Source organism: Scyliorhinus torazame, chromosome 6 (assembly GCF_047496885.1).
Source record: "Scyliorhinus torazame isolate Kashiwa2021f chromosome 6, sScyTor2.1, whole genome shotgun sequence".
NCBI lineage: Eukaryota > Metazoa > Chordata > Chondrichthyes > Carcharhiniformes > Scyliorhinidae > Scyliorhinus > Scyliorhinus torazame.
The window spans coordinates 149001211-149029121 of NC_092712.1; the positions used below are offsets into that span (position 1 = coordinate 149001211).

The window sequence follows — 27911 nt, forward strand, 5'->3', positions numbered from 1 at the left end:
CAACCGAACCATGCGGTCTGTGAGGAGCTCCAGTTGGGTGCACTTTCTGCAGATGAAGCCACCCGGGACGCTGGAAGCCTCCCGGACCTGCCACATCTCACAGTCAGAGCACAGCACCCCTCTAACTGACATTGCGTCAATTAATTAAAATTTGTCTCTTTTTTTTTTTTTTTTAAATACTTTTTTTTTTTTTTAAATTGCAAAGTTACTGTCAACTATCTGTTTCCTAGCACTAGATTTCTAATAGAAATGCGATAGCTAACTATAATACTCTCCGATCTCTGGCTTAGATAATAACTTAATTATAATTTAGAGGATATGTTTAATTAGTTCCCAAATACTCAAATATTTTTTAAATTTAGGTTAGAATCCCAACCAGCCACTCAGGTCACAGCTTTTCACAAGCAACTCTGGGATGGATCAAGCAAATCCCAATGGTCCGCCTCAAAGGTTGGAGTCCACCAACCTCTGCCGCTCCACCCTTGCAGTCCTTTCCACATGTGCTTTGTTGGAGCTTAGCTCCCTCCTAATAACCATTTTACGGGCTTCCCATAGCATAGAGGGTGAGATAGACTCGCTCTTGTTAAACTTGATATATTCCTCAATGGCGAAGGATACACATTGCAAAATAATTTGTCTGCTAACAGCGTTGTATTAAACCTCCATGGTAGGCGCCGAGAGGGAACTAACTCTAGGACCAAGTTCACAAAATGTGGAGCATGGTCCAAAATCACAACCGCCAAATACCCCTCCCTCTTCACCCGGGGAGAAGAGACCTACCCAGCAGAAAAAAAATTCCACGAGTAAACCTAATGGACATGGAGAAAATAAATAAATATCTTTATCTCTCAAGTGCCAAAAATATCTTCGATCTGGGCCCCCACCTCACCAATCTGCTTCATAAAAGCTAATAACGCCATTGCCACCCCTAATGGAGCCAGCGACTTGGGCCTAGATTGATCCAAGTTCGGATCTAGAACGCAGTTTCAGTCCCAAGCCCCAAGATTAGTTGATGGGAGTCCAAGTCAGGAATGGAGGCCAGCAACCTCTTAACAAACTCTGTATCATCCCAATTTGGTGCATAGACCTTAACCAGAACCCCCCCCCCCCTCCAACAACCCCCCTCCAACAACCCCCCTCCGGGCCCTATTGTTGAAGCCAGAATGAAAGACTTGGCTCACCCCCCACCCCTTCTGCAAACTGGGTTGGTCCCTTCCCGCAAATGAGTTTCCTGAAACAAAACCACATCTGCTCAGGTGAGCGAATATCCTTGACCTTTACACTGGGCCACCCAAATCTATTACTTTCCAGGTAACCATCCGAGTTTGGGCCTCCCACCCCCCTTGACCCAGAGTCAGCCATTTTTACCAAAAAGGGTTATTCAACAACAATGAGAGAGATGCAGGCACAAAGTCCACCCAGGATGGCCGCTTAACCCACCAGCAGACAAAACAAAGCAAAATCTGTCGTCACCATCAGCAAACTGACCCTACCTCCCTGCCCCCACACAATATCATATCGAAATGTGCATACCAATAACAACAAAGCGAACAAAACCCTCTTTCTACTATCCCTAACCCCAAATAAAATGCAAACACTAAGCTCATTATCCAAAAGCAAGCTAGTATAATGAGCTGCAGCTACCCCTACCACTTTCCTCCCGTTAGCTAGCTAAGTCTTTGGATAGCAAGGCGGTCCCCACCCAGGGTGAAGAAAAAAACACTGTCCAGATCGAAGACCAAAGTAGAACAAAGCCCCTTCAAACATCAGATTCCAACAGGGAACTATATATTCCCCATAACAATCATCATGCAAAGAATAACACCCCCCCCCCCCCTCCCCCCGTAATATCAAACCCCTCACCCGCATCCAACATATTAAATAATCATCCCATCCACGAATAGAGAAATACAAACGTGTACAAGGAACCCCAACAACTCTCCACTCTCACTTGTCCACCCCCAACAATCAAAGACCTTGCAAAAACACAATCAACTTGAACCGGGCCTATGTTCTTTTACAAAGGCATCCACATCCTCCCACGCTTGAAAAAAGAGTCTTTTGTTTCAAAGGTCACTCAAAAGCGATGGGTACACGACTTCAAACCGAACTCCACTCTTATACAGGGCGGCTTTGGCCTTGGTAAATGCCACCCATTTCGCCGCCAGCTCCACTCCAATGTCTTGGTAAAGCCTGGTGGCATGGCCTTCCCATTTATAGCCCCAATTCAGGACTCGTTCCTTCTCCTGGAAGCTGTGGAACCGTGTAATCGCAGCCCGAGCAGGTTCGTTTTGAAAGGGTTTCTACCGGAGTGTCCAATGGGCTCAATCCATTTTAGGAGGGCACTTGAATCCACTCGCCACCAAGATCTTCACAAACATCTTATAAAAGTATCCTGTGATAGTTGGGCCTTCCATACCCTCCGGCAACCCCACGATTCTGACATTCTGCCTCCTAGAGCGGTTCTCCAGTGGCCCTCAGTGCTTTATTTTCACTGGCCATCAGGGAGCTCTCAGCCTCCAGTGAGGCAATTTGTTTGCTGTGTTTCAAGAGAGCAGTCTCCACTCCCTTGATTGCCACACCATGCGCTTTTACCATTTCGGAGGTCATTTCTAACTTCGACCGAAAGGGAACCAGGACATCCTCTGTTGACTTATGAAGGTCCCCAGACACAATCCTCCACTGCTTCTCAGATTCCATTGCCATGACGCCGGCAAGCATCTTGGTCGTTATTGGAGTGGCCGGAGTCATTGGAGCAGCCTTCGCCATTTTCTCCACTGAGGAGCCTTGAGAAGCCTCTGAATCTGTTTACGAATTTCTATCTATAATTTTCTTTGCCCTGGTGCTTCTTGGCATTTCCCTTACGCGGGCACCTTAAACCATTGATGATAAGCAAAAATATCCCCAGAAACTGGGCAAAAAGGGCCAAAAGTAAAGTAGCCTGGCGGGACCCACCTTGTGTGTGACTTCTCCCTACGTGCCGCCACCGGAAGTGACATTTCAGATTTTTAACTTGACGTGCAAAGTAAAATATTTAATTAGAATGTTTTGAGTAAGAGTGTTGGAACAAGAAGGAATAAATATTGGTCATGACAACGGGGATAATTTCCCTGCTTTTCTTTGAGATAGTGCCAGGGGATCTTTTCTTTCAATCTGAGAGAGCACACAGGACCTCAGTTTGATGGAAAGGCAGCGCTTACAACAATTAGTGTGGTATTTCCTCAGTATTGATTGGCAGCATAGAACATAGAACATAGAACAATACAGCGTAGTACAGGCCCTTCGGCCCACGATGTTGCACCGAAACAAAAGCCATCTAACCTACACTATGCCATTATCATCCATATGTTTATCCAATAAACTTTTAAATGCCCTCAATGTTGGCGAGTAATTTTATGTGTACCCAACACGCTGACCAAAATGTTGCGACATGAAAATAGGATCTCAGATTTCCCCATGCAGTAACTCTATTAAGTAAGGGGGTGGCACACAAAAACTTTTGCCCATACTGAAGAAAAGAGAATAATTGTTATGTACTGATCTGTTTAAATTACAAAAGGACATATACAGACGTAAGTAGGCTGTTAGGAATAAGGTTGGAAAGTCTGGAAAGGGACATATTCAGAATGTCTTTGTTAGTTTTTGATATATAAGGAGCATATTGAGGTGATAATGGTTCTTTCAGTAAAGATTTAGAATCATAGAATCCCTACATTGCAGAAGGAGGCCATTTGGCTCATCGAATATGCACCGACTCTCTGAAAGAGCACCTACCTAGGCTCTCCTTCTGCACTGGAGGGATTCTATGGCGTGGGGCAATGTGCAAACTCCACACTGACAGTCACCCAAGGAAAAGTTGGAGAGCGGTCTTTCAAAAGGGCACCCTGGTCTCAAAGTCATTGACAATGCCCTCCCCCATCGTTACCTCACCCCTTGGCAGTTCCAAAAGGCATTATGCCGGTTAGGGATATTTAAATTCCTGCAAGTTGATGGTAAGCAGGTTCACGACCTCGCTGGGCGTGAACCGGATTACATCACCAGCAGGGGGGAGGGTGCGGAAGATCTCATTCTGAGACCTCTGCGTGAATCCCGTTATGGACTCTCACGAGTTAGTGGCCATACCCCTGCCGAACGGCCCTGGAAAATCGCAGCCCCAATCTCTTTTGTAATAATAATGATTAATAATTTAAAAAATAATCTTTATTATTGTCACAAGTAGGCTGACATTAACACTGCAATGAAGTTACTGTGAAAAGCCCTTAGTCCGGCACCTGTTCAGGTACACTGAGGGAGAATTCAGAATGTCCAATTCACCCAACAAGCACGTCTTTCGGGACTTGTGGGAGGAAACCAGAGCACCCGGAGGAAACCCACACAGACACACACACTGAGAACGTGCAGACTCCGCACATATAGTGACCCAAGCTGGAATCGAACCTGGGACCCTGGTGCTGTGAAGCAACAGTGCTAATCATTTGTGCTACCATCTCTGAACCAGGTGGAGCTGTAATAGTCTAAAGCAGTGGTTGCTCATTGTTCAGCCAACCTGACTGACTCATTGAATCTTCCACAGCCATTGAGTGTCTTCCTACGACTTATGCAAACAGGATGACCTTATCTGAAATCAACAGATGGAGTCATCCAGCGGAATCAACTCTAGTGGTCATTTTTTGGCTTGTTAAATTCCAGTAACATCACTACTCAGACTTGGCATTCCTACCTGCTGGCACTGTCGATCTGCACCTCATATTGCAGGAATTAGGCAAGTGTTGGGATGTTTCTCTATGAAGAGAGTGTACTCCATGTTGGGAATAGATTGTCAAATTGACAGGGTTCTGCACTGACAACATAATGGAAACTCAACCAGAGAAAGTATACTGGGAGCTGCCACAAACTTCTGTTCAACGTGATTGCAGGTCTCCAATGTTTTGTGTTAGCCTCTTTATATCTGCTTGATGGCCAACCCAACAAACAAAACATTTTCTGTTTATGGACAGTGGGTGTGGACTCAGCTGTGATGTCAAAGTGAAATAACGTGCCATTGCTTGCTGTCGAGACTGACTTGAGTGAGGCTTTAAAGAGTAGCTCGTGTCATTGGAACCAAACTCCTGTAACAGAGCCCATGCCTGACAAAGAAACAGAGGAGTATTTGAGGAGAGAAAAGAAATATAAATAATTTATCCTCTTATGCCAAGGATTTATGTACCAGCCATCTGCATTCCGTAGTCAGACACAGCACCCATTGTCTACTTCCTGCTGTTGCTGTAAAAGATTAAATACTTTCAGCTGTACAGGCCCTAAGTTCTGGAATACCATCCCTAAATCTCTCCAACTCCTCTTTTAAGACCTTTTCTTTGACCAAAAATCATCTTCACTGTTTCCATTACGTGATACTTTGCGATGATATTGAGTTTTGTCCGAATGCACTTCTGTGAAGCTCCTTCAATTTTTTTCCATATTAGAGATTCTATGTAAGTGCAAGTTGTTCTTGTTACTGAAAGTTCAGATAAAAATGTTTGTTTTAAGGAGGATCTTAAAGAAGGAGAGAGAGAGATGGAGGGATTCAAGCAGAATGTCCCAGGATCTGGGACCTCTGCAATTGAAGGCATGGCTGATAATGGTAACCTTGGAGGTGGAGGGGAGTAGGAGGGCATGTGCAAGAGGCCACTCATAGGAAAGGGAGTAGGGCTGCAGTTGGTTAGGGAGGTGGAGGCAGGTGAATCAATTAAAGAATTTAAATACAAGGATGAGAGTTTTAAATTTGAGCTTTTGGGGAAAGAGGAGTCAATGTAGACCAGGAAGGCCAGAAAATAGGTGAACAAAACTTGGTGAAAGCTGGTATGTGGAACCATAGAGTGGTTACAGCACAGATGGAGGTCTATCATGTCTAAGCCAACTCTCGAAGAGCCCCCTACTCAACTAGTTCCACTCCCTGCTTACGACTTTTTTCACTTGAGTACCCAATAATTTTTTTTCAAATTAAGGAGAAATTGAGCATGGCCAATCCACTTAACCTGCACATCTTTGGGTGTGGGGGTGAAACCTACACAGACACGGGGAGAATGTGCAAACTCCACACGGACAGTGACCTGGGGCCGGGATTGAACCTGGGTCCTCAGCACTGTAGGCAGCAGAGCTAACCACTGCGCCACAGTGCCGTCCTATTTTCTCCTTAAAGAATTATTCAATTCCATTTTGAAAGCCACGATTGAATCTGCCTCGACCTCTCTCGGCACTGCATTCCAGATCCTAACCACTCACTGCGTAAAATTCTTTTTCCTCATATTGCTTGTGGTTCTCTTGCCTTAAATCAGTGTCCTTTGGTTTTCGGCCTTGCACTAATGGGAAGAGTTTCTTTCTATCTAATCTGTCCAGATCCCTTATGATTTTGAACACCTTTATCAAATCTCTTTTCAACTTTCTCTTAAGGGAACAGCTGCAGTTTCTTAACTAAAGCCTCTTATCACAGAATCTTTCTCATAAATCTTTTCTGCACTCTCTTAAGAGAAATATAATTTTAGTTAAGGTTTGTGGAATGTGGATTAAAGTGCAATCTGGAAACATTAGGCAGTGGCGGGGTTAAGAAACATGGTGGAGACATGTTGTTGTATGCACGCAATCTGACTGCAGTCTGCAGATGAAGTTACCCGGTGGCAGTATGTAGATTAGAAGAGGTGGGGACAAGATAGAGATCATTGGGGGATACGAGAGATAACAGTTCCAGGGATCGAAAGAAAAGCCATTGCTGGCGATGTTCTAGCTACAATTGGATAGTTAAGAGTTAAGGTAGTTAAGCCAATGGGATCAGTTCGACTTAGCTGGACAACTGAGCAAATTGGTCTGGAGGAGAACTGTATGGCTGACCTTGTTGAAGAGCTGCAGCAATGTCAAAAATTAATAATATTCCACAGTAACAATTATTTACAGAGAATGTTATTTTTGACTTAGATTAAGGAACTTAATTGAAGAAATTCAGAAAGGAGTTGCTGGAATGGAACAGCACATTGAAAAACTTGAGAAGAAAGGGAGATAGGGCAGCAGTTTCTAAAGATAGGGCGGATGAGGGTTATTGGTGAGGTGGGAGTGCTGATAGCAATTTCCTACCATATAACATTAACCATACTTCAAAAAACTTAATTTACTGTAAAGCACCCTCGTGTCCTAAAAGAGGTAGCTACAGAGATGGTGGATGCATTGGTTGTAATTTTCCAAAAATCTTTGGATTCTGGAGAAGTACCGGAAGATTGGAAAACTGCCAATGTGACACCCCGATTCAAAAAGGGAGGGAGGCAAATAGCGGGTGACTATAGGCTGATTAACCTAATATCTCTGTTGGAAAAATGTTGGAATCAATTATTAAGGAAATAACAGCAGCACATTTGGAAAATCATAATCTAATCAAGCAGAGCATTGCTTCATGAAAGGGAAATCATGTCTGACTAATTTATTAAAACTTTTCGAGAAAGCTTCAACCAGAGTAGATGTGTATAATTTGCACTTCCAAAAGGCATTCAACAAAGTTCCTCACAGAAGGTTACGTCATAAGCTAAGAGCCCATGGTGCTGGAGGTAGTATATTAGCAAGGATAGAGATTGGCAGGCAACAGCGAGTAGCAATAGTTTTTTTTTCAGGTTGGCGACCTGGGGTTTCACAGGGATCAGTGCTGGGACTGCAATGTTTATAATATGTTACTGACTTGGAGGAAGGAAGCAAATGTACTGTAGCCAAATTTGCAGGCGACACAAAAATAGGTGGGAAGGCAAGTTGTGAAAGGGATACAAAAAGTTTGCAAAGAGATATTGATAGGTTAAGTTGGCAAAAAGTTGGCAAATGGAGTAAAATGTGAAGTTGAAGAGAGAACAAAAGAACAGAGTTTTATTGAAATTGAGATAAACTGCAGAAAGCTGCAACACAAAGGGACTTGGGGTACTTGTGCACAAAACACAAAGCTAGCACACAGGTACATCAGGTAATCAGGATGGCTAATGGAATGTTGGCCCGTATGTCAAGGGGGTTGGAGTGTAAGAGTAGGGAAGTCTTGCTGCAACTGTACAAAGTACTGGTGAGACCACATTTGGAGTACTGTGAGCGATTTTGGTCACCTTATTTAAGGGAAGATATTGCAAGTGATTTAAGTACTGCGATGCACCTGACGCCAGTTAAATAGCGGGAAAGGCCAAAATTGAGATTCGTGCTGGGCACAAATCCGTTTGCTATCCAACTGGCCCGCTTCCGATGGCGAGTTCCGGATCTTGTCCAAATATGGCGAGCATATCATTAATCCTAATTTGCATTAATTTCCATCTAATTTGTGCGATTGAAGTCAAACGCAATGGCCTCCCAAATGTAACGGCCTCCCGTTAATGTGCATTATGTGCATTATTATAATGGGTATTGTTGCTCTTTTTAACCTTAGTCTATTTGCTCTGATTACGTCACCTTTGCTCATGAGTCGCGAGGTATCTTTTATGATACCACCACGTGGTTCAAGTTCAGGTTATGATTAATAATACAGCACACCGCTTAGTAAGGATTAAAACAACGGTCATTTATTATATACAACAAGCAATATTAATACCCTAATACTACTTTCTATATAACAAACCTATCACTACTGGCCAATACTTAACTTAGGAAGAGCCCACCAGGTCAGGGAAACGAATGGCTTGTCCAATCAGATCTGGCCTGCGGGATTCAAAAGGCTGCTATAGGTCGGTGGCTAGGTGTCTTTACCGGATAGCGATCGCTGGATTCAAACTTACTGTTGCCGGTTGCTGTTCTTGCGAAGGTCTCGAGCAGGCGAAGAGGAGAGCGAGAGAGATCTGAACTTGGACCCTCACTTTTATAGGGCCCAGGGGCTTCCCGCCTCCTGGGGCGGCCCTTGACCCTGAGTCCCAAGTGATTGGATCTGTCCCCAATCTCTGGGGTCGATGTGTCCAATGGTGAGACGATTCCTCGATCGGGGGGTGGTCGCTCACCTGTCTTTGTTTCGGCCACTGCAGGCGCCGACAGGTCTGGCCCGGTATTCAATTGCTAATATGTTGCAATTGTTCCCGGGGTTAGCCGATTTAACTGTGGATGTCTGAATAGATGGGCTGGAAACAGTCCTGAATGCAACTGCGAATACCTGGGTTGATGGGCTGTTGATAGCCCTGAGTATCGATCTGGGCTACCTTCACAGAGCCGAATATGCAAAACTGTCTGCAGCTGCCTGCTTGTGTCTTCTTGGCTGCTTTTCCCAGCAGTCTTTCGGGTTAGCCGTTTTAAACTGGGTTTTGGCCAGATTAATCGGAACGCAGCCATTTTACATGCCTACAGTATTAATGTGCTCCCCAGCAAGAAATCACGTGGGCATTGTTTAGTACTCTCTTTTAAAAGCGTGAAGCTGGCACAATGGCTACTGAGGGAAACTGAGGAGGTGCGTAGCCATTTCCATTTTCCGGCACGCAAGTCAAGGGCACTGCTGCCCCAGTGCCCGGGGGGTGTGGGAAGGGGAGGGGGGAGGGGGGAGGGGGGGGAGGGGAGGAGAGAGGTTCGAGCTTGGTCAGGGGGCTGAAACATTCCAGGTCGGGGGTTGCACCTGGGCTTGGGTGGGCTGAGGGGGCTTTCTGTCTGAGGCCTTCAAGCCATCCTTAAGTATAACAGGGACAACTACAGCTGCTGCCTGTCCTACCAAAAATTTCCTGGACAGAGTCGTGCTCTTGGTTCTATATTGAACTCCCTTTGACTGTGAGCAGCCTCTAGCTTCACAGCTGAAGGCTAATAAGGAATTGGCCTTGTTAGTTGTGAGAGGTAGTGCTTGTTGCTTGTGGCTGCAAACGTCCGGAGGCTGCTTTTGCTGTTCCCTTTTCCATAGCCGGAAAGAGGGACAATTTTTTCTAAGATACCTGGGTACTGGAACACCATGTGGGGGACATACAATCCAGAAGGCAATCCGGTTTGAAGCAAGAAGACGCTGTGGGACCTGGTGTGCAACATTGAAAATGGGCCGCCTGATGATGCCATTGAAGAAATGCTTTCACAGATTGCTGATGCTTTTGTTGCTGGTGTGGTGAGTGCTGCATGTAACTGGCACGTCACCACGGGTTAAACACACTAGAAGTCAAGGATGTTCAACTGCATCTTGAGTGCAAGCGGAATATATGAGTGCCAGGATTTGGTTCCGGTGAGATTGGGCCATGTGGGAGGGTTGGTGTACGGAGAATGGTACTGATAAATGGAACACGTAACACATTGATGGACAGATCATTTCTATAACCAAGTTCTGGATACACCAATACATTCTCAGGCTTATCCTCCATTTCTGTTGAGCCTGTGAGGGTTCATGCTGTTTGTTTTTTTTTGTGAAAATGAGCTGATATGGCTTTGTATTGGTACCAATACGGAATGGTGACATTTCTTTGTTGTTTAATGATTACCGTGATATGTGGAATGTTACGGAGTTGATTTTCAAATCTTTATTACTGTTGGCCGTTTAATAAACAAAATATTCTCAAGTGGTGCTACAGATTGTGTTAGCTGCTTGCTGCTGTTTGTGCTCCAAATGCCTGGAGGATGCTGCTGCTGCTTTCTTTTATTGTAGCCTGGAGTAAGGAAAGGGAGGGAGGAAGAAGAAGGGGAAGGTAAGCTCTTTCTCGCTTCAGGTGTGCTCTGGGTCAGTGTGACTTTCCACTACTGAGGAGCCTACTGCTGGGAGCTGCAAAAGGAGGGGGCGAGAGTAACAGATGGATTCGAATGGGCGGTGTATGCTGCTTGCAGCTACAGCTGCCTGGAGGCTGGGTGTTTATTTGCTGCCACCTCTGCTTTTGTGACCTGGAGTAAGGAAAGGGTGGATGGTAAGATAACCTGCTGCCTGGTCTGGAGAAGAGGGGTCTCTTTCTCCCTTTTGTTGTGCTCTGGTTCAGTACGGTTTTCCACTGCTGGGGAGTCTACTGCTGAGAGCTGGAGGAGGGAGAGAGACAGGCGGATTGATCCGAATGAGAAACTTGATGGAAGATGTTGAAGAAATGCTTTTGGAGATTGCTGGTGATTTCATTGCGAATGCGATGAGTGCTGCATGTCGACTCGCCCATCGCCTCAAATCAAACACGTTGGACGTCGAGGTTGTTTCACTGTACCTTGAACACCAGTGGAATGTATGGATACTGAGCTTTGGTTTCAATGAACTTAGGCTGTATAAGAAGGCCTATTCAACAGAGGCTCATGAGAGACTGATACGTAAAATGACCGCACACAGCACGGATCCTCCATTCTGTTGAGGGCCTGCACAGACTGATAGTGTGTTTGATTTTCTTTGTACAAATGAACTGTTGTAGCTTTGTGTTTGTATTGATATTCTGTCGTGGAAAGGTACTTACTGGCATGGTGCCTGTAGGATCTCTTTTCTCTTTCTTCCAAAAATAAGGTACTCAGTCCGGTTGATTGTGGTGTCCAAAACACGCTCTATTACGAGGAATTCACTTAATACACTTGCATAAGAACTGAATCAAAACTTAGATCAAAATAAGAAATAAACCTGTCAGAATACAGCAAAACATCATTCAAATATTAATATAAGAAAAAGGTAAAGAAAATACTTCAAAATAAAAATAATTTCAACAGATGCCTCAAGCATTCTGGAAGGCTAGAATTCTTCTTAAAAATTAATCACACAATCATATTCTTTAGAAAATTCTGATCTATGGTTTAGTCCCTTACTCATTTTTCATTGGTTTTTACTGGCAGCTGAGACAACCCCTGATTCGGGGGGGGATTCAGAAGGACTGGAGACCGCCGTCGTCAACTTGGTGGCAGGGCTCGGATTGGCCTCCAGCACTTCCTCCTCCCTGAAGGTGTCCATAGGGCCCTGGGGGTCTCCATAGCACAGAGGTGTAGCTGGAGGTATCTCCAGAGGTCTCTGTCATCTGGCTGTGCCAGTCTTGGTGTCCTTGTGGTCTGCAGCATGGTGTCGACACCCCCAGCAATGCTCTTTGGTAACCGGTCCACACTGTACAGTGCCCCTGTACAGTGAGGACCAGTTACCCTGTCACTGGCGAGGTGTCATTCAGTGTTTTTTTTTGGGGGGGGGGGGGTTGGGAATTAAAGGGGTGACAGGTGGAACTGATGCCAAGAAAGAGGTGGTAACTTAACTTTGCAGGTTGGTGGAGATCATTGCTCGTCTTCCAACATTGGACGCTGGTCCTCCTGGTCATGCTGCCCACATAGACAACCGCTACCACTGCCTTCCAGATGGAATTGGTGGTTCTGCTGCTGGCCCTCCAACCCACTCTAGGGAACAGGATATCCTGTCTCACCTCCACACCATCCAGAAGCTTGGCCACTTCGACACCCCCAAAACGAGGAGCGGGTCTGCGTGCTGCCATGCTTGTGTGCGGACCGGCTGTGAGTGGTTAGGTAGCATTGAATAGCTGCGCCTCCTTAGCGGAGAGATGCTGAGGTGGGAGCTTGGTGAATCAGACAAGATAGCCAGTAATGAAGACGTGCTCGTGGGGGCGTATTTTCGGCACTAAGTGCTGTTAAATATGTGTCGTGAGAAACATCCTGCTAATGGCGCCTGAAACGACATTTAGAAAGAGTCCATTAAATCGCCACCACTATTCCATTGGAGGAGTTTCAGAGAAGGTTCGCTTGAATGATCCCAGGTATGGTGGGGATTGTCTTAAGGGCAAAGGTTAAATAGGTTGGGATTCTACTTGTTGGAATTTAGAAGAATGATAGGTGACTTTATTGAAACACATACGATACTTAAAGGGTTTGACAGGGTAAATGCTGAGAGGATGTTTTCCCTCATTGGAGTGTCTAAGACCAGAGGGCATACTCTTAGAATAAAGGAATGCCCATGTTATATGAGTCTTTGGAACTCCTTACCGCAGAGAGTTGTGGGGGCAGATTCGTTGTGTATATTTAATGCTGCAATAGATGAATTTCTAATTAGTAAGGGAATCAAGGGTTTTGTTGAAAAGGCAGGAAAGTAGTTGAGAATTGTCAGATCAGCCATGGTCGTATTAAATTGCGGAGCAGGCTCGAGGGGCTGGACGGCCTACTCCCATTTCATATGGTCTTGTGGTCATATGTCTAAAGATTGCAGGAGAGACACAGTACCTGAAAGGAAAGAACCATGTACCATGTCGGTTAGTGTGGAGATTTGTGTGCAGAAGAAATTCGAGAGAAATGTTTGGACGTTGGAGAACCTGGGGTGAATGTTGCTTGATGAACAAGGAAAGGTGGAAGGAGAATGAGACAGATAAACAAATGGTCTCCATCTTAATTACATAATTCCTTGAGCTCTTCTCCTTTGTTATAAGTGAGAATGAAGACAACCTTTTAGTATTTATTAAAAAGTGTTATTTTGGGATAAATGTTGAAGTGCAAAATGAAGCTTTGCCCTTTCTGCAGTATTTCTGTTGTCAGTTTTGTCATGAGCTAAAAGCTTTCCCATAGTCGCCCCTTCCCCTTAGCTCCTCAGCTCTTTTCCCTCCATTCCTTCTCTGGTACCCCTCTTCTCATTTCCTTCCTATCCCCCCTGCTATCTACTTGCCCCTCTCCATCCTCTCCAATCACCCATTCCTCCTTTTTTTTTACAAGTCCCATGCTCTCGCTTCCAATTATTCCTTTGCCTACTATGGTCCAATCAGGCCCCTACTGTCTACTCCCTGCTTTTCATGAATGCTGTAGAGTCAAGATCAACACAGATGTAATAATGACGGAATGGATGATTTCAAAAATTAAATTATATTTGTGTACCTTGGTTCAATGATTTTCTACCCTCTTACCCTCCCTCCACCTGAAAAATGTCTTCTGTGTTGACTTTCCCAATGCAGTACCACAAGAGATTGAATATTTAAAACATATAGATATTAAATATTTATATAGTGTGTGATATACATGCACACAATTATTCTGTGACTTCCATTCCTGTATGAGAATTATCATAATTCCAGTTGCGTATCAAATATATGGGGCGGGATTCTTGGGATGGAGTGGAGTGAACCACTCCGGCGCGGGCTGCCCCAAAGGTGCGGAATCCTCCGCACCTTCAGGGGCTAGGCCTGCCCCAGAGTGGTTGCCGCCCTGCCGGCCGGCGGGATAGGGGCCTGGCGCTGCAGTGCCTCCGCCGGCCGGCGCGAGTCGGCACATGCGCATGTGCACATGGAGTCACTTCCGCACCGGGAATGGCGGATGACCACGGCCTCTGGTGCGGAAGGAATAGAGTGCCCCCATGGCACAGGCCCGCCCGCGGATCGGTGGGCCCCGACCGCGGGCCAGGCCACCGTGGGGTCGCCTCCTGGGGCCAGATCCCCCCGCGACCCCCCATGAACCCCAGAGCCGCCAGGTCCCACCGGTAAGACACCAACTCCAATTTACGCCCATCGCGGGCCGGAAAATCCGGACAGCCCCAGGGCCCCCCCGCCACACCGGTTTTTGGGGGGCGGGAGAATTGGGAGGAGGGCGGGGGCGGGATTCACGCTGATCCCCAGCGATTCTCCCACCCGGCGGGGGGTCGGAGAATCCCGCCCATGGTGTATATATTTTCTTAAATGCCTTCAGTGGATTTTAGAGGCAGCATAATTAACAGCTCAGTTATATGTTCAATTAGAATGTACTTACTGATTCTGAGCCTCAGTTTTCTGAGGATTATTTAGTACAAATGAAATTGCTGCCTATAGAAGTTTATTAAGTTGATAAACTTGTTTGGAACTTATGTATAAGTTGCACTTTTAGCTATATCTTAATATTTATATTTAGGTGTTGGAAGGATAGTGATGACATCACGATTCCGTGTGCTAGGTGGGAGGACAAACCACATACGTGCTTTTGAGATACCAAGAGACAAACATCGGTCAGAGGTCATCTGCAATGTCCATTTCCTGGATGGCAGTTTGCATGGCTTCAAAGTCAATGTAAGTTGGCACCTTTTATATCTGTAGTCACTAAATCTGTTGACTATTATAACAATGAAAAAGCTATGTAAATCACTGAGCTACATAAAATGTTATTACGTGCAGAGATTAGAGTAGGCTTTTGACATGGTATGGGCACAGTGGCACACAAACATAACTGATTTGCATTCAGCATGAGCATCCCAATTCTGCTGCCTGAATTCACAACACCCCTCGTCTGTCATCCTAAAAATTATTTGGCAAATTCATTGTAGAAAATACACAAGTGAGAATCTCATCCTGCGCAGCCACCAAATTGGAATGAACTTTGGTCATACCATGTTTACGTCTCCTTCGTCTCACACATCTTCACCAAAGATGTTACTTGTCCAGGGCTGATGTAATTTTATTTTGACTTCAGTTTAAATACTTGCTGACAACACAATACCACATAATCCATGGTGCTATGTCCTTTTGCTGTTGTAATATTTTCAACCACTTTTTGTCTTTGTATCTCAGGTCGGTAAACACTCTCTGGACGGCTCCTCTTTCTGTGGATAAAATTACAATATAATAAGCTTGAAATTCCCTTTATGTTATGAAAATAAGAATTTATACAAAAATGTACCTGAACCTAAATTTCTAAAGCATTTTGGATATTAAAGTTATAGGATGCTAAAGGCCATAATTAAAAAAACGTGAAATCCAGAAAAATTGAGATCAACTGTTTACTATCGACCTAGCTGTTGTTGTCACATGGGGTTATGTTCCGATAAATAAATAGATGACACCAGAAGGTGGATAGGGGAGAAGTTGGTGTAGTGCTAATATCATTGTACTAATAATCCAAAAGCTAATCCATGGTGGGACACAACTTCAGATACCACCATGGCTGTAATTTAATTAGAAAAAGATCTAAAGGATGGGCAACAAATATTGGCCTTGTCAGTGACACCTGCGTCCCAATGAACAAATAAAACATAATGCAAAGTCCGTACACTTGCACAATTTTATGGTGGAAGGTGGAGGTGATAGCTATGACTTCTCACTGGTGGTCTCCTCGGAGCTCTCTTTCAAGATGGTGTCTGGGGGGAGAGATGACTCCAGATGGCCCGGCCCCATCAGATGGAGATCCTGCGAGAAAATGGACATGTGGTTAATTAGTCAGAGGGAAGGATCATTTTGTTTGACATGAACAACTCACGAGACAGGTCATCTGGGAGAAGGGGCAGTGGATCCTCACCTCTGTGGTGCAGGCCAACCTTGCTGTCAGTGACTGCTCTCTCCTCAGTCAACCCAGCGCTTTCCAGGGCCCATTCCTGATTGAGGGTGAGGACTCCATAAAATAGTGCTGATTGGCTGTGCTATGATGTATGAAACACACAAAACATAGAACAAGAAAAGGCCATTTAGTCCCTTGAGCCTGTTACTTCATTCAATTAAATGATGGATGATCTGAATCTTAATTAGCTACCCACTTTGGTTCCATAACTCTTATCACACTTGCCAACATAAATCTATTGATCAGTTTTGAAATTGTCAATTGACCTAGCCTCAACAGCATCTTGCAGAGGAGATCTTGGAATCTCCTGTGAAGGGTGGTGGAGTGTTTCCTGACATTGCTCCTGAACGAAATAAAAGCAGACAATGCTGGAAATATTCAGTGGGTTGAGCAGCATCTGTGGAGAGAGAGAGAAACTGAGTTACTGGGGCCTGATTACACGAGGTCCAAGAGCAACCTAAATTTCTTTATACCCAATTTTAATGGAAGCCTTCCTTTCAGTCACGACTGAATAGTCTGACTGGCACATGTGCAGCTGAACCCAGCCCTGTCCTCACTCGATCTCCACAAGTGTGAAGTTTCCAGCGGGAAAGTCTTCTGTGGTGTGGGGTAGGAAAGCTGGATGATTTCAATTGTAGATATTGAAAAATCTCAAGCCACCTGTGTGTTTTTATTTTCACAAGGTTGAGTACATGATGTCTTCACATAGGAATGCATCCCCCTTAATTTTACATTCAGCTTGAGGGAGAGAAGAATGTCCGAAACTAGTATTTTGATGCTGACGGTATGAAAGTAGAACTAGCTAGAATGAACTGGCAAATATGCTTCAGGGATAGATGAATGGAGGTTCAGTGGCAGACATTTAAATGGATATTTCAGAGTACACAGATCAGACCGATTCCATTGAGAAAGAAAAATCCCAAGCGGAGGGCCTGTCATCTGCGGATAACTAAAAAAGTTAAAGACAGTATTAAACATAAAGAAAAAGCATATAATTGCACAAAGGTAAGAGGCAGGCTAGAACATTGAGAAGAATATAAAGAACATAAAAGAATGACAAAAAGATTGATAAGGAGGGAAAACTAGTGTATGAGAGAAAGCTAGCTAGTAACATAAAGATGCTTCTCTCGATATTTAAGTTTAAGAAAAGTTGATCAAGTGAGTGGGCCTAAAGAAAATGAGTCTGGGGAATTGATAATGGAAAGCAGAGTTAAAGCAGATGAATTAAACCGGTAACATTCTAGAAGCATAGAATCCCTACAGTGCAGAAGTAGGACATTCGGCTCACTGAGTCTGCACCGACCCTTCGAAAGAGCATGCTACCCATGTCCACTCACCCATCCACCCTGCCCTATTCCCATAACCTCATAACCCAACCTGCACTTCCCTGGACTCTAAAGGGGCATTTTATCATGGCCAATCCATCTAACCTGCACATCTTTGGACTGTGGGAGGAAACCAGAACACCCGGAGGACACCCACGGGGAGAGCGTAAAACTCCAAACAGACGGTGACCCAAGGCTGGAATTGAACCTAGGTCCCTGGCACTGTGAGGCAGCGGTGCTTGCCACCGTGCCACAGAAATAGCTGTAAATCGGGAAATGGAAGGGAGGGAGGAATTCAGTAAATTTCACCAGGGAATTGATATTAGCAAATTGTTGGGTCTGCGTGCTGATAATCCCTGGGTCCGGATGGACTTCACCCGAAGGTCTTGAAAGAAGTGGCTGATGAGATAGTTGATGCATTAGTTTTAATTTTCCAAAATTTCCGACCTTCGGGGAAATTTCCATCAGATTGGAAAATAATAAATGTAAATCCTTTGCTCAAAAAGGGAGAGAGAGAGTCAAAGCAGGAAACTAGAGGCCAGGTAACCTAATATTTGTCTTAGGGAAAATGTTAGAAGCCATTATTAAAGATGTTATAGCAGGGCGCTTAGAAACAGTCAAGGCAATCAGACAGAATCAACATGGTTTTGTAAAAGGGAAATCATGTTTAACCAATTTGTCAGAATTCTTTGAAGGAGTCACATGTGCTGTGGATAAAGGGGAACTGGCGAATGTACTGTAATTAGATTTCCAGAAGACATTTAATGAAGCACCACATCAAAGGTTATTGGGTAAAATTAAAGCTCATAGTGTAGGAGGCAACATATTGGCATGGGTAGAACAGAGTAGGCATAAATGGGTCTTTCTCTGGTTAGTAGGATGGGATCAGTTCTCTGGCCTCAACATTTTACAATTGATGAACTCTCATAAATTGTGACTTGGTTGAGGGAACTGAAGATATAGTTGCTAGATTTTCTGAAGACAAAGATAGGTAGGAAAGTAAATTGTGAAGAGGATGTAAGGAGGCTACAAAGGGGCATAGATGGGTTAAAGTGAGTGGGCAAAAATCTGATAATGGGGTATTATGTGGGCAAATGTGAAATTACCCAGTTTAGCAGGAATAACAAAAAAATAAGCTTATTATCTAAATGGTGAGAGACTGCAGAGCTCGGAGTTACAGAGGGATCTGAGTGCTAGTGTATGAATCAAAAAAGGCTAGTATACAGATATAGCAAATAATTTGGAAAGGTAATAGAATGTTATTGTTTATTGTGAGGGAAATTAATTACAAAAGTAAGGAGGTTATGCTTCAGTTGTACAGGGCTCTACATCTGGAGTAGTGTGTACAGTACTGCTTTCCTTATCTAAGGAAAGATGTAAATGCATTAGAAAAAGTTCAGAGAAGGTACCCTGAGAGTTCCCATGCCTCATATCATGAGTCACTCCCAGGTGTCTCTAATACTCAACGGACTTCAGCAATTGCTGGGCTGACTGCTTGGCGATAAGGGGTATCCCATCAAACAATGACTCTAGACACCCATGCGTCAACTTCTGAGTTACTGGGAGAAGAGGTGCAATGCAGCGCATAGGCCATCATAATCCATTGTCAAGAAGACCATTGGCATCCTGAAGATGCACTTCTGATGTTTGGACCACTCAGGTGGGGCTTGCAGTACTCTCCACAGAAGGTGTCTGCATAATCATGGTCTGTTGTGCCCTTTACAACCTGGCACTTCAAAGGAGTCGAGAGGGAGACATGGAGGAATTTGAGAGCTCATTGGACAATGAAGAACAGAAGGGTGGGAACCTGAATTGGGAGATGTGGGTCAGCTTCCACGGGATGATACCATGAGGAGCACGATGTGGAAGATGTGGCCATACCACACTAATGGTCATAAGATTCCAGCAGGATTAAGGTGCAGGCAATGGTACACGGCCACACTCTTCCTGTCCCTTACTGCTATGCCAGTGCACTGAAAGGTCTTTGCAAGCAGTAACATTGAAAGCAATTTCAGCTTTTGGACTTGAAACTTCAACCTTCTTGATTCACCAGACCGTAATCTTTGGAAATGTTAGCGGCGCAGTCTGTATCTGTGTGCCCTGAGAAGTGAAAACACTGTGTCAAAAGGGTTGACTTTTCGTGAACACTGAGATGCATGCATGGTTGAAGAGATCATCATGGCTGCAGGTCTTGTGCTTTGGCACCACCAGTGAAGACAGAAATCTAGGGGGGTGATTCTCCGATATGGAGGCCAAGTGTTCGCGCCATCGTGAACGCCGTCGCGTTTCACGACGGCGGGAACAGGGCCTGGGCACGGGGCCAGCACGGTGCTGGAGCGGTTCACGCCGCTCCAGCGTCCTTACGCGGTGCCAAATGGGCGCTGCGCCAGCCCGCGCATGCGCAGTTGGGGCAGCCCAATCCTGCGCATGCGCAGTTGGGGCAGCCCAATCCTGCGCATGCGCAGTTGGGCCGCGCCATCCTGCGCATGCGCGGGGAACGTCTTACGCACGCTGACCCCTCACCAACATGGGGCCGGTGTTCTGGGGCTGCGCGCGGAAGGAGGTAGGCCTGGGGTGGGGGGGGGGAAGAGGCCGGCCCACCGATCGGTGGGCCCCGATTGCGGGCCATACCCCATCAGAGGCTACCCCGGTGAAGGAGCCCCCCTTCCTCCCCCACAGGCCGCCCCCGCAGCGTTCCCGTAGAGTTCCACCGGCAGCGACCAGGGGTGGACGGCACCGGCGGGAACCTGTCGTATCGTATCGGCCGCTCGGCCCATCCGGCCTGAGAATCGTCGCTCGCCGGTTCTCCAAGCGACCTGGTGTGAATCGCGTGCCGCTGGTTTCCGGGGGGTGGGAGAATCGCGTGCGGGAGTTGGGGCGGCGTGGCGGGATTCGCGCGGCGCCCCGGCGATTCTCCCACCCGGTGGTGGGGGGAGAATAGCGCCCCTAATTTTCAGAAAAAACTTCAGCTAACCCTCCAAGGCACACCTAACTCCGTGTTGTCTTGTAAGCAGTAGAGGTTAGCAACACCTATTACAAACACTTCCAACAGAGTTTGACACACCTTGCAAGGGTTGAGTATCTATCATGACTCAGCTACACATCACATTCAATTGGCAGAGGACTGGAAGATTGCAAATGTTACATGCTTGCTAGAAAAAGGATGTAAAGAAAAGCACAGCAACAACAGGTCGAATCAGCTTAACCTTGATGAAGGGGAAGCTTTTAGAAACAATGATCAGGACAAATTTAATAGGCACTTGGCCAAATGCAGGTTCATTAAGGAAAGCCGACATGGATTTGTTAAGGGAAAATTGAGTTTAACTACTCTGTTTGAGTTTTTGACGGGGCTACAGGGAGGGCTGATGAGCATAATTTTGTTGATGTGGTGTACATGGATTTCCAAAAGGCTCTTTATAAAGTGCCGCACAACAGAGATATGTGCAAGGTTAAAGCTCAGAATAAAAGGGGCAGCAACAACATGGGTATGAAATTGGCTAGTGACAGGAAATAAAGAGTAGTAGTGAACAATTGTTTTTCAGACTGGAGGAAGGTTTATGGTGTAGTCCACCGGGGATCTGTGTTAGGATCCCTGATCTTTTTGATATACGTTAATGCTCTAGATTGACTTTGATGTACAGAGCACAGTTTCGAAATTCGCAGATGATATGAAACTTGGAAGTATTGTGAACTCTGAGGAAGATGGTGTTAAACTTCAAAAGAACATGGGCAGGTTGGTGGAATTGGCAGATGAGGTTTAATGCAGAGAAGTGTGAAATGTTTCATTTTGGTAGCCAGAATTTGGAGAGGCAATGTAAAATAAAGTGTTCAAATCTGAAGGCATGTAGGAGTGGAGTGACCGTGGGATTTCTGTTCACAAATCATTAAAGGTGGCAGGGCAAGTTGAGAGCCTGGTTAATAAAGCATTTATAAATAGGTACACATAGTACAAAGGAACAAAGTAATGATAAACCTGTATAAAATGCTAGTTCAGCCTCAACTCATTTGTCATTGAGAACATTCTTGAATCCATTCCTGAGAAAGTAGTTGCAGGATATTTAGAAAATCATATTACAATAAGGCAAAATCAACATGGTTTTGTGAAAGTGAAATCTTTTTAAAAAAATATATATATTTTATTGAAATTTGTTTCCTGAACAACATTTTTCCCGCTTACAAACGAAACGATAACAATAACAAAACAGAAATTTTTAACTTTTTAACAATAATAATAATACACAAGTAACAAAACCTCGTACTCTATTGACCTATACTCAATTAAACCTCCTCCTCCCCCCCCCCCCCCCCCCCCCCCCCCTGGGTTGCTGCTGCTGGTCATCTGTCTTCCCTCTAACGTTCCCCTAGGTAGTCGAGAAATGGCTGCCACCGCCTGGTGAACCCTTGAGCCGATCCTCTCAGGGCAAACTTTATCTGCTCCAGTTTAATAAACCCCGCCATATCGTTTACCCAGGCCTCCAGTCCGGGGGGTTTCGCCTCCTTCCACATGAGTAGGATCCTGCGCCGGGCTACGAGGGACGCAAAGGCCACGACATCGGCCTCTTTCGCCTCCTGCACTCCCGGCTCTTCCGCAACTCCAAATAGAGCTAACCCCCAGCTTGGTTTGACCCGGGCATTCACCACCTGCGAGATCACTCCCGTCACTCCCTTCCAATATCCTACCAGTGCCGGGCACGCCCAAAACATATGTGCGTGGTTTGCCGGGCTCCCGCCACACCTCCCACATCTGTTCTCCACTCCAAAGAACCTGCTCAATCTTGCCCCGTTATGTGTGCTCTATGTAGCACCTTAAATTGAATCAGGCTAAGCCTGGCGCATGAGGAAGAGGAGTTTACCCTGCTTAGGGCATCAGCCCACATACCCTCCTCTATCCTCCCCTAGTTCTTCTTCCCACTTTCCTTTTAGTTCGCCCACCGACTCCTCCCCCCCTTCCCTCCTCTCTCTGTAAATCTCTGACACCTTGCCCTCTCCGACCCACACCCCTGAAAGCACCCTGTCCTGTATGCCCTGTGTCGGGAGCCGCGGAAATTCCCTCACCTGTTGTCTAGTAAACGCCCTCCCCTGCATATATCTCAAGAAATTTCCCCGGGGTAACTTATACTTTTCCTCCAATGCTCCCAAGCTCGCCAAAGTCCCATCTATGAATAAATCTCCCACCTTCCTAATTCCCAACTGGTACCAGCTCTGAAATCCTCCATCCATTCTTCCTGGGGCGAACCTATGGTTGTTCCTGATAGGGGACCCCACCAAGGCTCCACGCACCCCTCTCTGTCAAAGAACAAAGAACAAACAAAGAAATGTACAGCACGGGAACAGGCCCTTAGGCCCTCCAAGCCCGTGCCGGCCATACTGCCCGACTAAACTACAATCTTCTACACTTCCTGGGTCCGTATCCTTCTATTCCCATCCTATTCATATATTTGTCAAGATGCCCCTTAAATGTCCCTATCGTCCCTGCTTCCACTACCTCCTCCGGTAGTGAGTTCCAGGCACCCACTACCCTCTGCGTAAAAAACTTGCCTCGTACATCTACTCTAAACCTTGCCCCTCTCACCTTAAACCTATGCCCCCTAGTAATTGACCCCTCTACCCTGGGGAAAAGCCTCTGACTATCCACTCTGTCTATGCCCCTCATAATTTTGTATACCTCTATCAGGTCGCCCCTCAACCTCCTTCGTTCCAGTGAGAACAAACCGAGTTTATTCAATCGCTCCTCATAGCTTATGCCCTCCATACCAGGCAACATTCTGGTAAATCTCTTCTGCACCCTCTCTAAAGCCTCCACATCCTTCTGGTAGTGTGGCGACCAGAATTGAACACTATACTCCAAGTGTGGCCTAACTAAGGTTCTATACAGCTGCAACATGACTTGCCAATTCTTATACTCAATGCCCCGGCCAATGAAGGCAAGCATGCCGTATGCCTTCTTGACTACCTTCTCCACCTGTGTTGCCCCTTTCAATGACCTATGGACCTGTACTCCTAGATCTCTTTGACTTTCAATACTCTTGAGGGTTCTACCATTCACTGTATATTCCCTACCTGCATTAGCCCTTCCAAAATGCATTACCTCACATTTGTCCGGATTAAACTCCATCTGCCATCTCTCCGCCCAAGTCTCCAGACAATCTAAATCCTGCTGTATCCTCAGACAGTCCTCATCGCTATCCGCAATTCCACCAACCTTTGTGTCGTCTGCAAACTTACTAATCAGACCAGTTACATTTTCCTCCAAATCATTTATATATACTACAAAGAGCAAAGGTCCCAGCACTGATCCCTGTGGAACACCACTGGTCACAGCCCTCCAATTAGAAAAGCATCCCTCCATTGCTACCCTCTGCCTTCTATGGCCTAGCCAGTTCTGTATCCACCTTGCCAGTTCACCCCTGATCCCGTGTGACTTCACCTTTTGTACTAGTCTACCATGAGGGACCTTGTCAAAGGCCTTACTGAAGTCCATATAGACAACATCTACTGCCCTACCTGCATCAATCATCTTAGTGACCTCCTCGAAAAACTCTATCAAGTTAGTGAGACACGACCTCCCCTTCACAAAACCGTGCTGCCTCTCACTAATACAGCCCTCCAATTGTCGCCTCCACTGTCCCCATATGTTTAGTGTTGCCGCCACCACCGGGTTCGTGGTGTACTTTTTAGGTGAGAGCGGTAGCGGTGCCGTCACCAGCGCCTCTAGACTCGTCCATTTACAGGACCTTCTCTCCAGCCTTTTCCACGCCGCTCCCTCGCCCTCCATCATCCATCTACGTATCATTGCCACATTGGCGGCCCAATAATAATCTCCCAAGTTCGGTAGTGCCAGTCCTCCTCTGTCCCTACTGCGCTGAAGGAACCCCCTCCTTACTCTCGGAACTTTCCCTGCCCACACAAAGCTCGTAATGCTCCTCTCTATTTTATTAAAAAAGGTCCTGGTGATTAAAATAGGGACACATTGAAATACAAATAAGAACCTCGGGAGGACCATCATCTTAATTGCTTGCACCCTGCCCGTCATCGATAAAGGCTGCATGTCCCACCTCTTAAAGTCCTCCTCCATTTGTTCTACCAGCCGTGTCAGATTAAGTCTGTGCAAGGTTCCCCAGCTCCTAGTGATCTGAATCCCCAAGTATCGGAAGTTTCTTTCCACTTTCCTTAGCGGTAAGCCTTCTATCTCCCAACTCTGGTCCCCTGGATGTATCACAAATAATTCACTCTTCCCCATGTTTAACCTATACCCCGAAAATTCCCCGAACCTCCTCAAAATTCGCATAACCTCTATCATCCCCCCCCCGCTGGGTCCGACACGTATAACAATAGGTCATCCGCGTATAACGAGACTCGGTGTTCTTCTCCCCCTCTAGTCACCCCTCTCCATTTCCTGGAGTCTCTCAACGCCATGGCCAGAGGTTCAATTGCCAATGCAAACAACAATGGAGACAGCGGGCATCCCTGTCTTGTTCCCCTATATAATCGGAAATACTCCGATCTATGTCGACCTGTAACTACGCTTGCCTGTTGGTGTCCCATAAAGTAGTCTAACCCAGCGAATAAACCCGTTCCCAAACCCAAACCTCCTTAACACTTCCCATAGATACTCACACTCCACCCTATCAAATGCCTTCTCTGCGTCCATTGCAGCCACTATCTCTGCCTCCCCCTCCACTGAGGGCATCATTATCACCCCTAATAGTCGTCGCACGTTAACATTCAATTGTCTCCCTTTTACGAACCCTGTCTGGTCTTCGTGCACCTCCCCCGGGACACAGTCCTCTATCCTCGATGCCAGCACCTTTGCCAGCAATTTGGCGTCCACGTTCAATAGTGAAATAGGTCTATAGGACCCGCACTGCAACAGATCTTTGTCCCTCTTCAAAATTAGCGATATCGTCGCCTCCGACATCGTCGGGGGTAGAGTCCCCCCTTCCCCGTCCTCGCCAACAACGGGGCCAACAAGTCCACATATTTTCTGTAGAATTCCACCGGGAACCCGTCCGGCCCCGGGGCCTTCCCTGCTTGCATGCTTCCCAGTCCCTTAATAACCTTGTCCACTTCAATCGGCGCCCCCAGGCCTGCCACCGCCTGCTCCTCCACTTTCGGGACCCTCAATTGGTCCAGGATCTGCCGCATCCCCTCCTCTCCCTCTGGGGGCTGAGACCTATACAGTTCCTCATAAAAGGTCTTAAACACCTCATTTATCTTTCCTGCCCTTTGCACAGTGCCTCCCCTTTCATCCCTAATTCCTCCTATCTCCCTCGCTACTGCCCTCTTTCGCAGTTGGTGCGCCAACAGGCGACTAGCCTTTTCCCCATATTCATACTTCCTCCCCTGTGCCTTCCTCCACAGTACCTCTGCCTGTCTGGTGGTCAGAAGGTCAAACTCGGTCTGGAGTCGTCTCCTCTCCCTGTACAGCTCCTCCTCCGGGGTCTCTGCAAATTCCCTGTCCACCCTTAAAATCTCCCCCAGTAATCTATCCCTTTCCTTGGCCTCTGTTTTCCTTTTGTGGGCCCCAATAGAAATCAGCTCTCCTCTGACCACCGCTTTTAGTGCTTCCCAGACCACTCCCACAGGGACATCGCCGTCGTCATTGACCTCCAGGTATCTCTCAATACACCCCCTCACTCTTGCACACACTCCCTCATCCGCCATCAGTCCCACATCTAATCGCCAGAGTGTTCTCTGCTCCCTGTCCTCTCCTACTTCCAGGTCCTCCCAATGTGGGGCATGGTCCGAAACCGCTATGGCTGAGTATTCAGCTTCTTCCACCCTAGAGATCAACGACCTTCCTAAAACAAAAAAATCTATCCGGGAGTACACTTTATGGACGTGGGAGAAGAAGGAATACTCCCTAGCCCTGGGTCTAAGAAATCGCCATGGATCCACTCCCCCCATTTGGTCCATAAACCCCTTAAGTACCTTGGCCGCTGCCGGCCTTCTTCCGGTCCTTGAGCTGGATCTATCTAGCCCCGGGTCCAGCACCGTATTGAAGTCCCCTCCTAAAATCAAATTTCCTGCCTCCAGGTCCGGAATACGCCCCAGCATCCGTCTCATCAACCCCGCATCGTCCCAATTTGGGGCATACACATTAACCAACACGACCTCCATTCCCTCCAGCCTACCACTCACCATTACATACCTACCTCCACTATCTGCTACGATGTTCTTTGCTTCAAATGCTACCCGTTTCCCCACCATAATGGCCACCCCTCTGTTCTTTGCGTCCAGTCCTGAGTGGAACACTTGTCCCACCCATCCTTTCCTTAGCCTAACTTGGTCCGCCACCTTTAGGTGCGTCTCTTGGAGCATAACCACGTCTGCCCTTAGTCCTTTCAAATGCGCGAGCGCTCGGGCCCTTTTTATCGGTCCATTCAGGCCTCTCACGTTCCACGTGATCAGCCTCACTGGGGGCCTACCTGCCCCCCTCCCGTGTCGACTAGCCATTACCTTCTCTAGGCCAGTCCCATATCCCGCCTCCGCGCTCCCGCTCGCTCCCCCAGCGTCGCACTCCGCCCCCGACCACCTACTCTTTAGCCATTTCCTTTTGGATTTCCGCAGCAGCAACCCAGTTGTCCCCGCCCCCCCCCCCCGCTAGATCCCTATCTAGCTTGATTGCTCCCCCCATATCACTTCCGTAAGTCAGCTGACTTCAACTGACCCCGGCTACTCCTGCTCGCTCCTCGACCCCCCCGGTGTGAGGGAACTCCCATCCGCCTTGCGCCTGTTTTCCCGCCTTATTCTTTCTGGCGCGGGAACATCCCTTTACCTGACCCGCCTCTTATGGCGCAGCTCCCTTTCCCCTCCCCCTCTCCTTCCCCATTCTCCGACTATGTCCCGCCTTTCCCCCCTCACCGGCGCCCACATTTCCCCAGTGTCCCCCCCCCCCTTCCCTGTTTACTTCTCGATTAATTTTCACCATCATATTAACAAAAACAATAACAATAACAACAATAACAGTTCCCTGCAGCATCAGTCCCTCAGTTCCGTCCAGTTTCTCTTCATTGATGAAGGACCATGCTTCCTCCGCCGTCTCGAAATAATAGTGTCTCTCCTGATACGTGACCCATAGTCTTGCCGGCTGCAGCATCCCAAACTTCACCTTCCTTTTGTGCAAAACCTCTTTGGCTCGGTTGAAGCTCGCCCTCCTTCTCGCCACCTCCGCACTCCAATCCTGGTATATCCTTACCACAGCATTCTCCCATCTGCTACTCCGCACCTTTTTAGCCCATCTCAGGACCTCTTCTCTGTCCTTAAGGCGGTAGAATCGCACGATTATCGCCCTCGGTGGTTCTCCCGCTTTTGGTCTTCTCGCCGGGATCCGATTTGCCCACTCCACCTCCATGGGGCCCGCAGGGGCCTCAGCACCCATCAGTGAGCTCAGCATCTTACTTGCGTACGCTCCACAGTCCACCC

General features: G+C 46.7%; 1 protein-coding gene across 5 annotated transcripts in view; it reads left to right on the top strand.

Moving 5' to 3' along the window:
- Nucleotides 1-27911, top strand: part of LOC140425064 (tyrosine-protein phosphatase non-receptor type 3-like) — a 422164-nt gene that overhangs the window by 79071 nt on the left and 315182 nt on the right. For all 5 annotated transcript variants that reach the window (XM_072508895.1, XM_072508894.1, XM_072508892.1 and 2 more), the window contains exon 2: nucleotides 14746-14900. In XM_072508895.1, the coding sequence (XP_072364996.1) occupies nucleotides 14763-14900 (138 nt within the window). In that variant the 5' untranslated portion in view covers nucleotides 14746-14762. The remainder of the gene's footprint in view (nucleotides 1-14745; nucleotides 14901-27911) is intronic.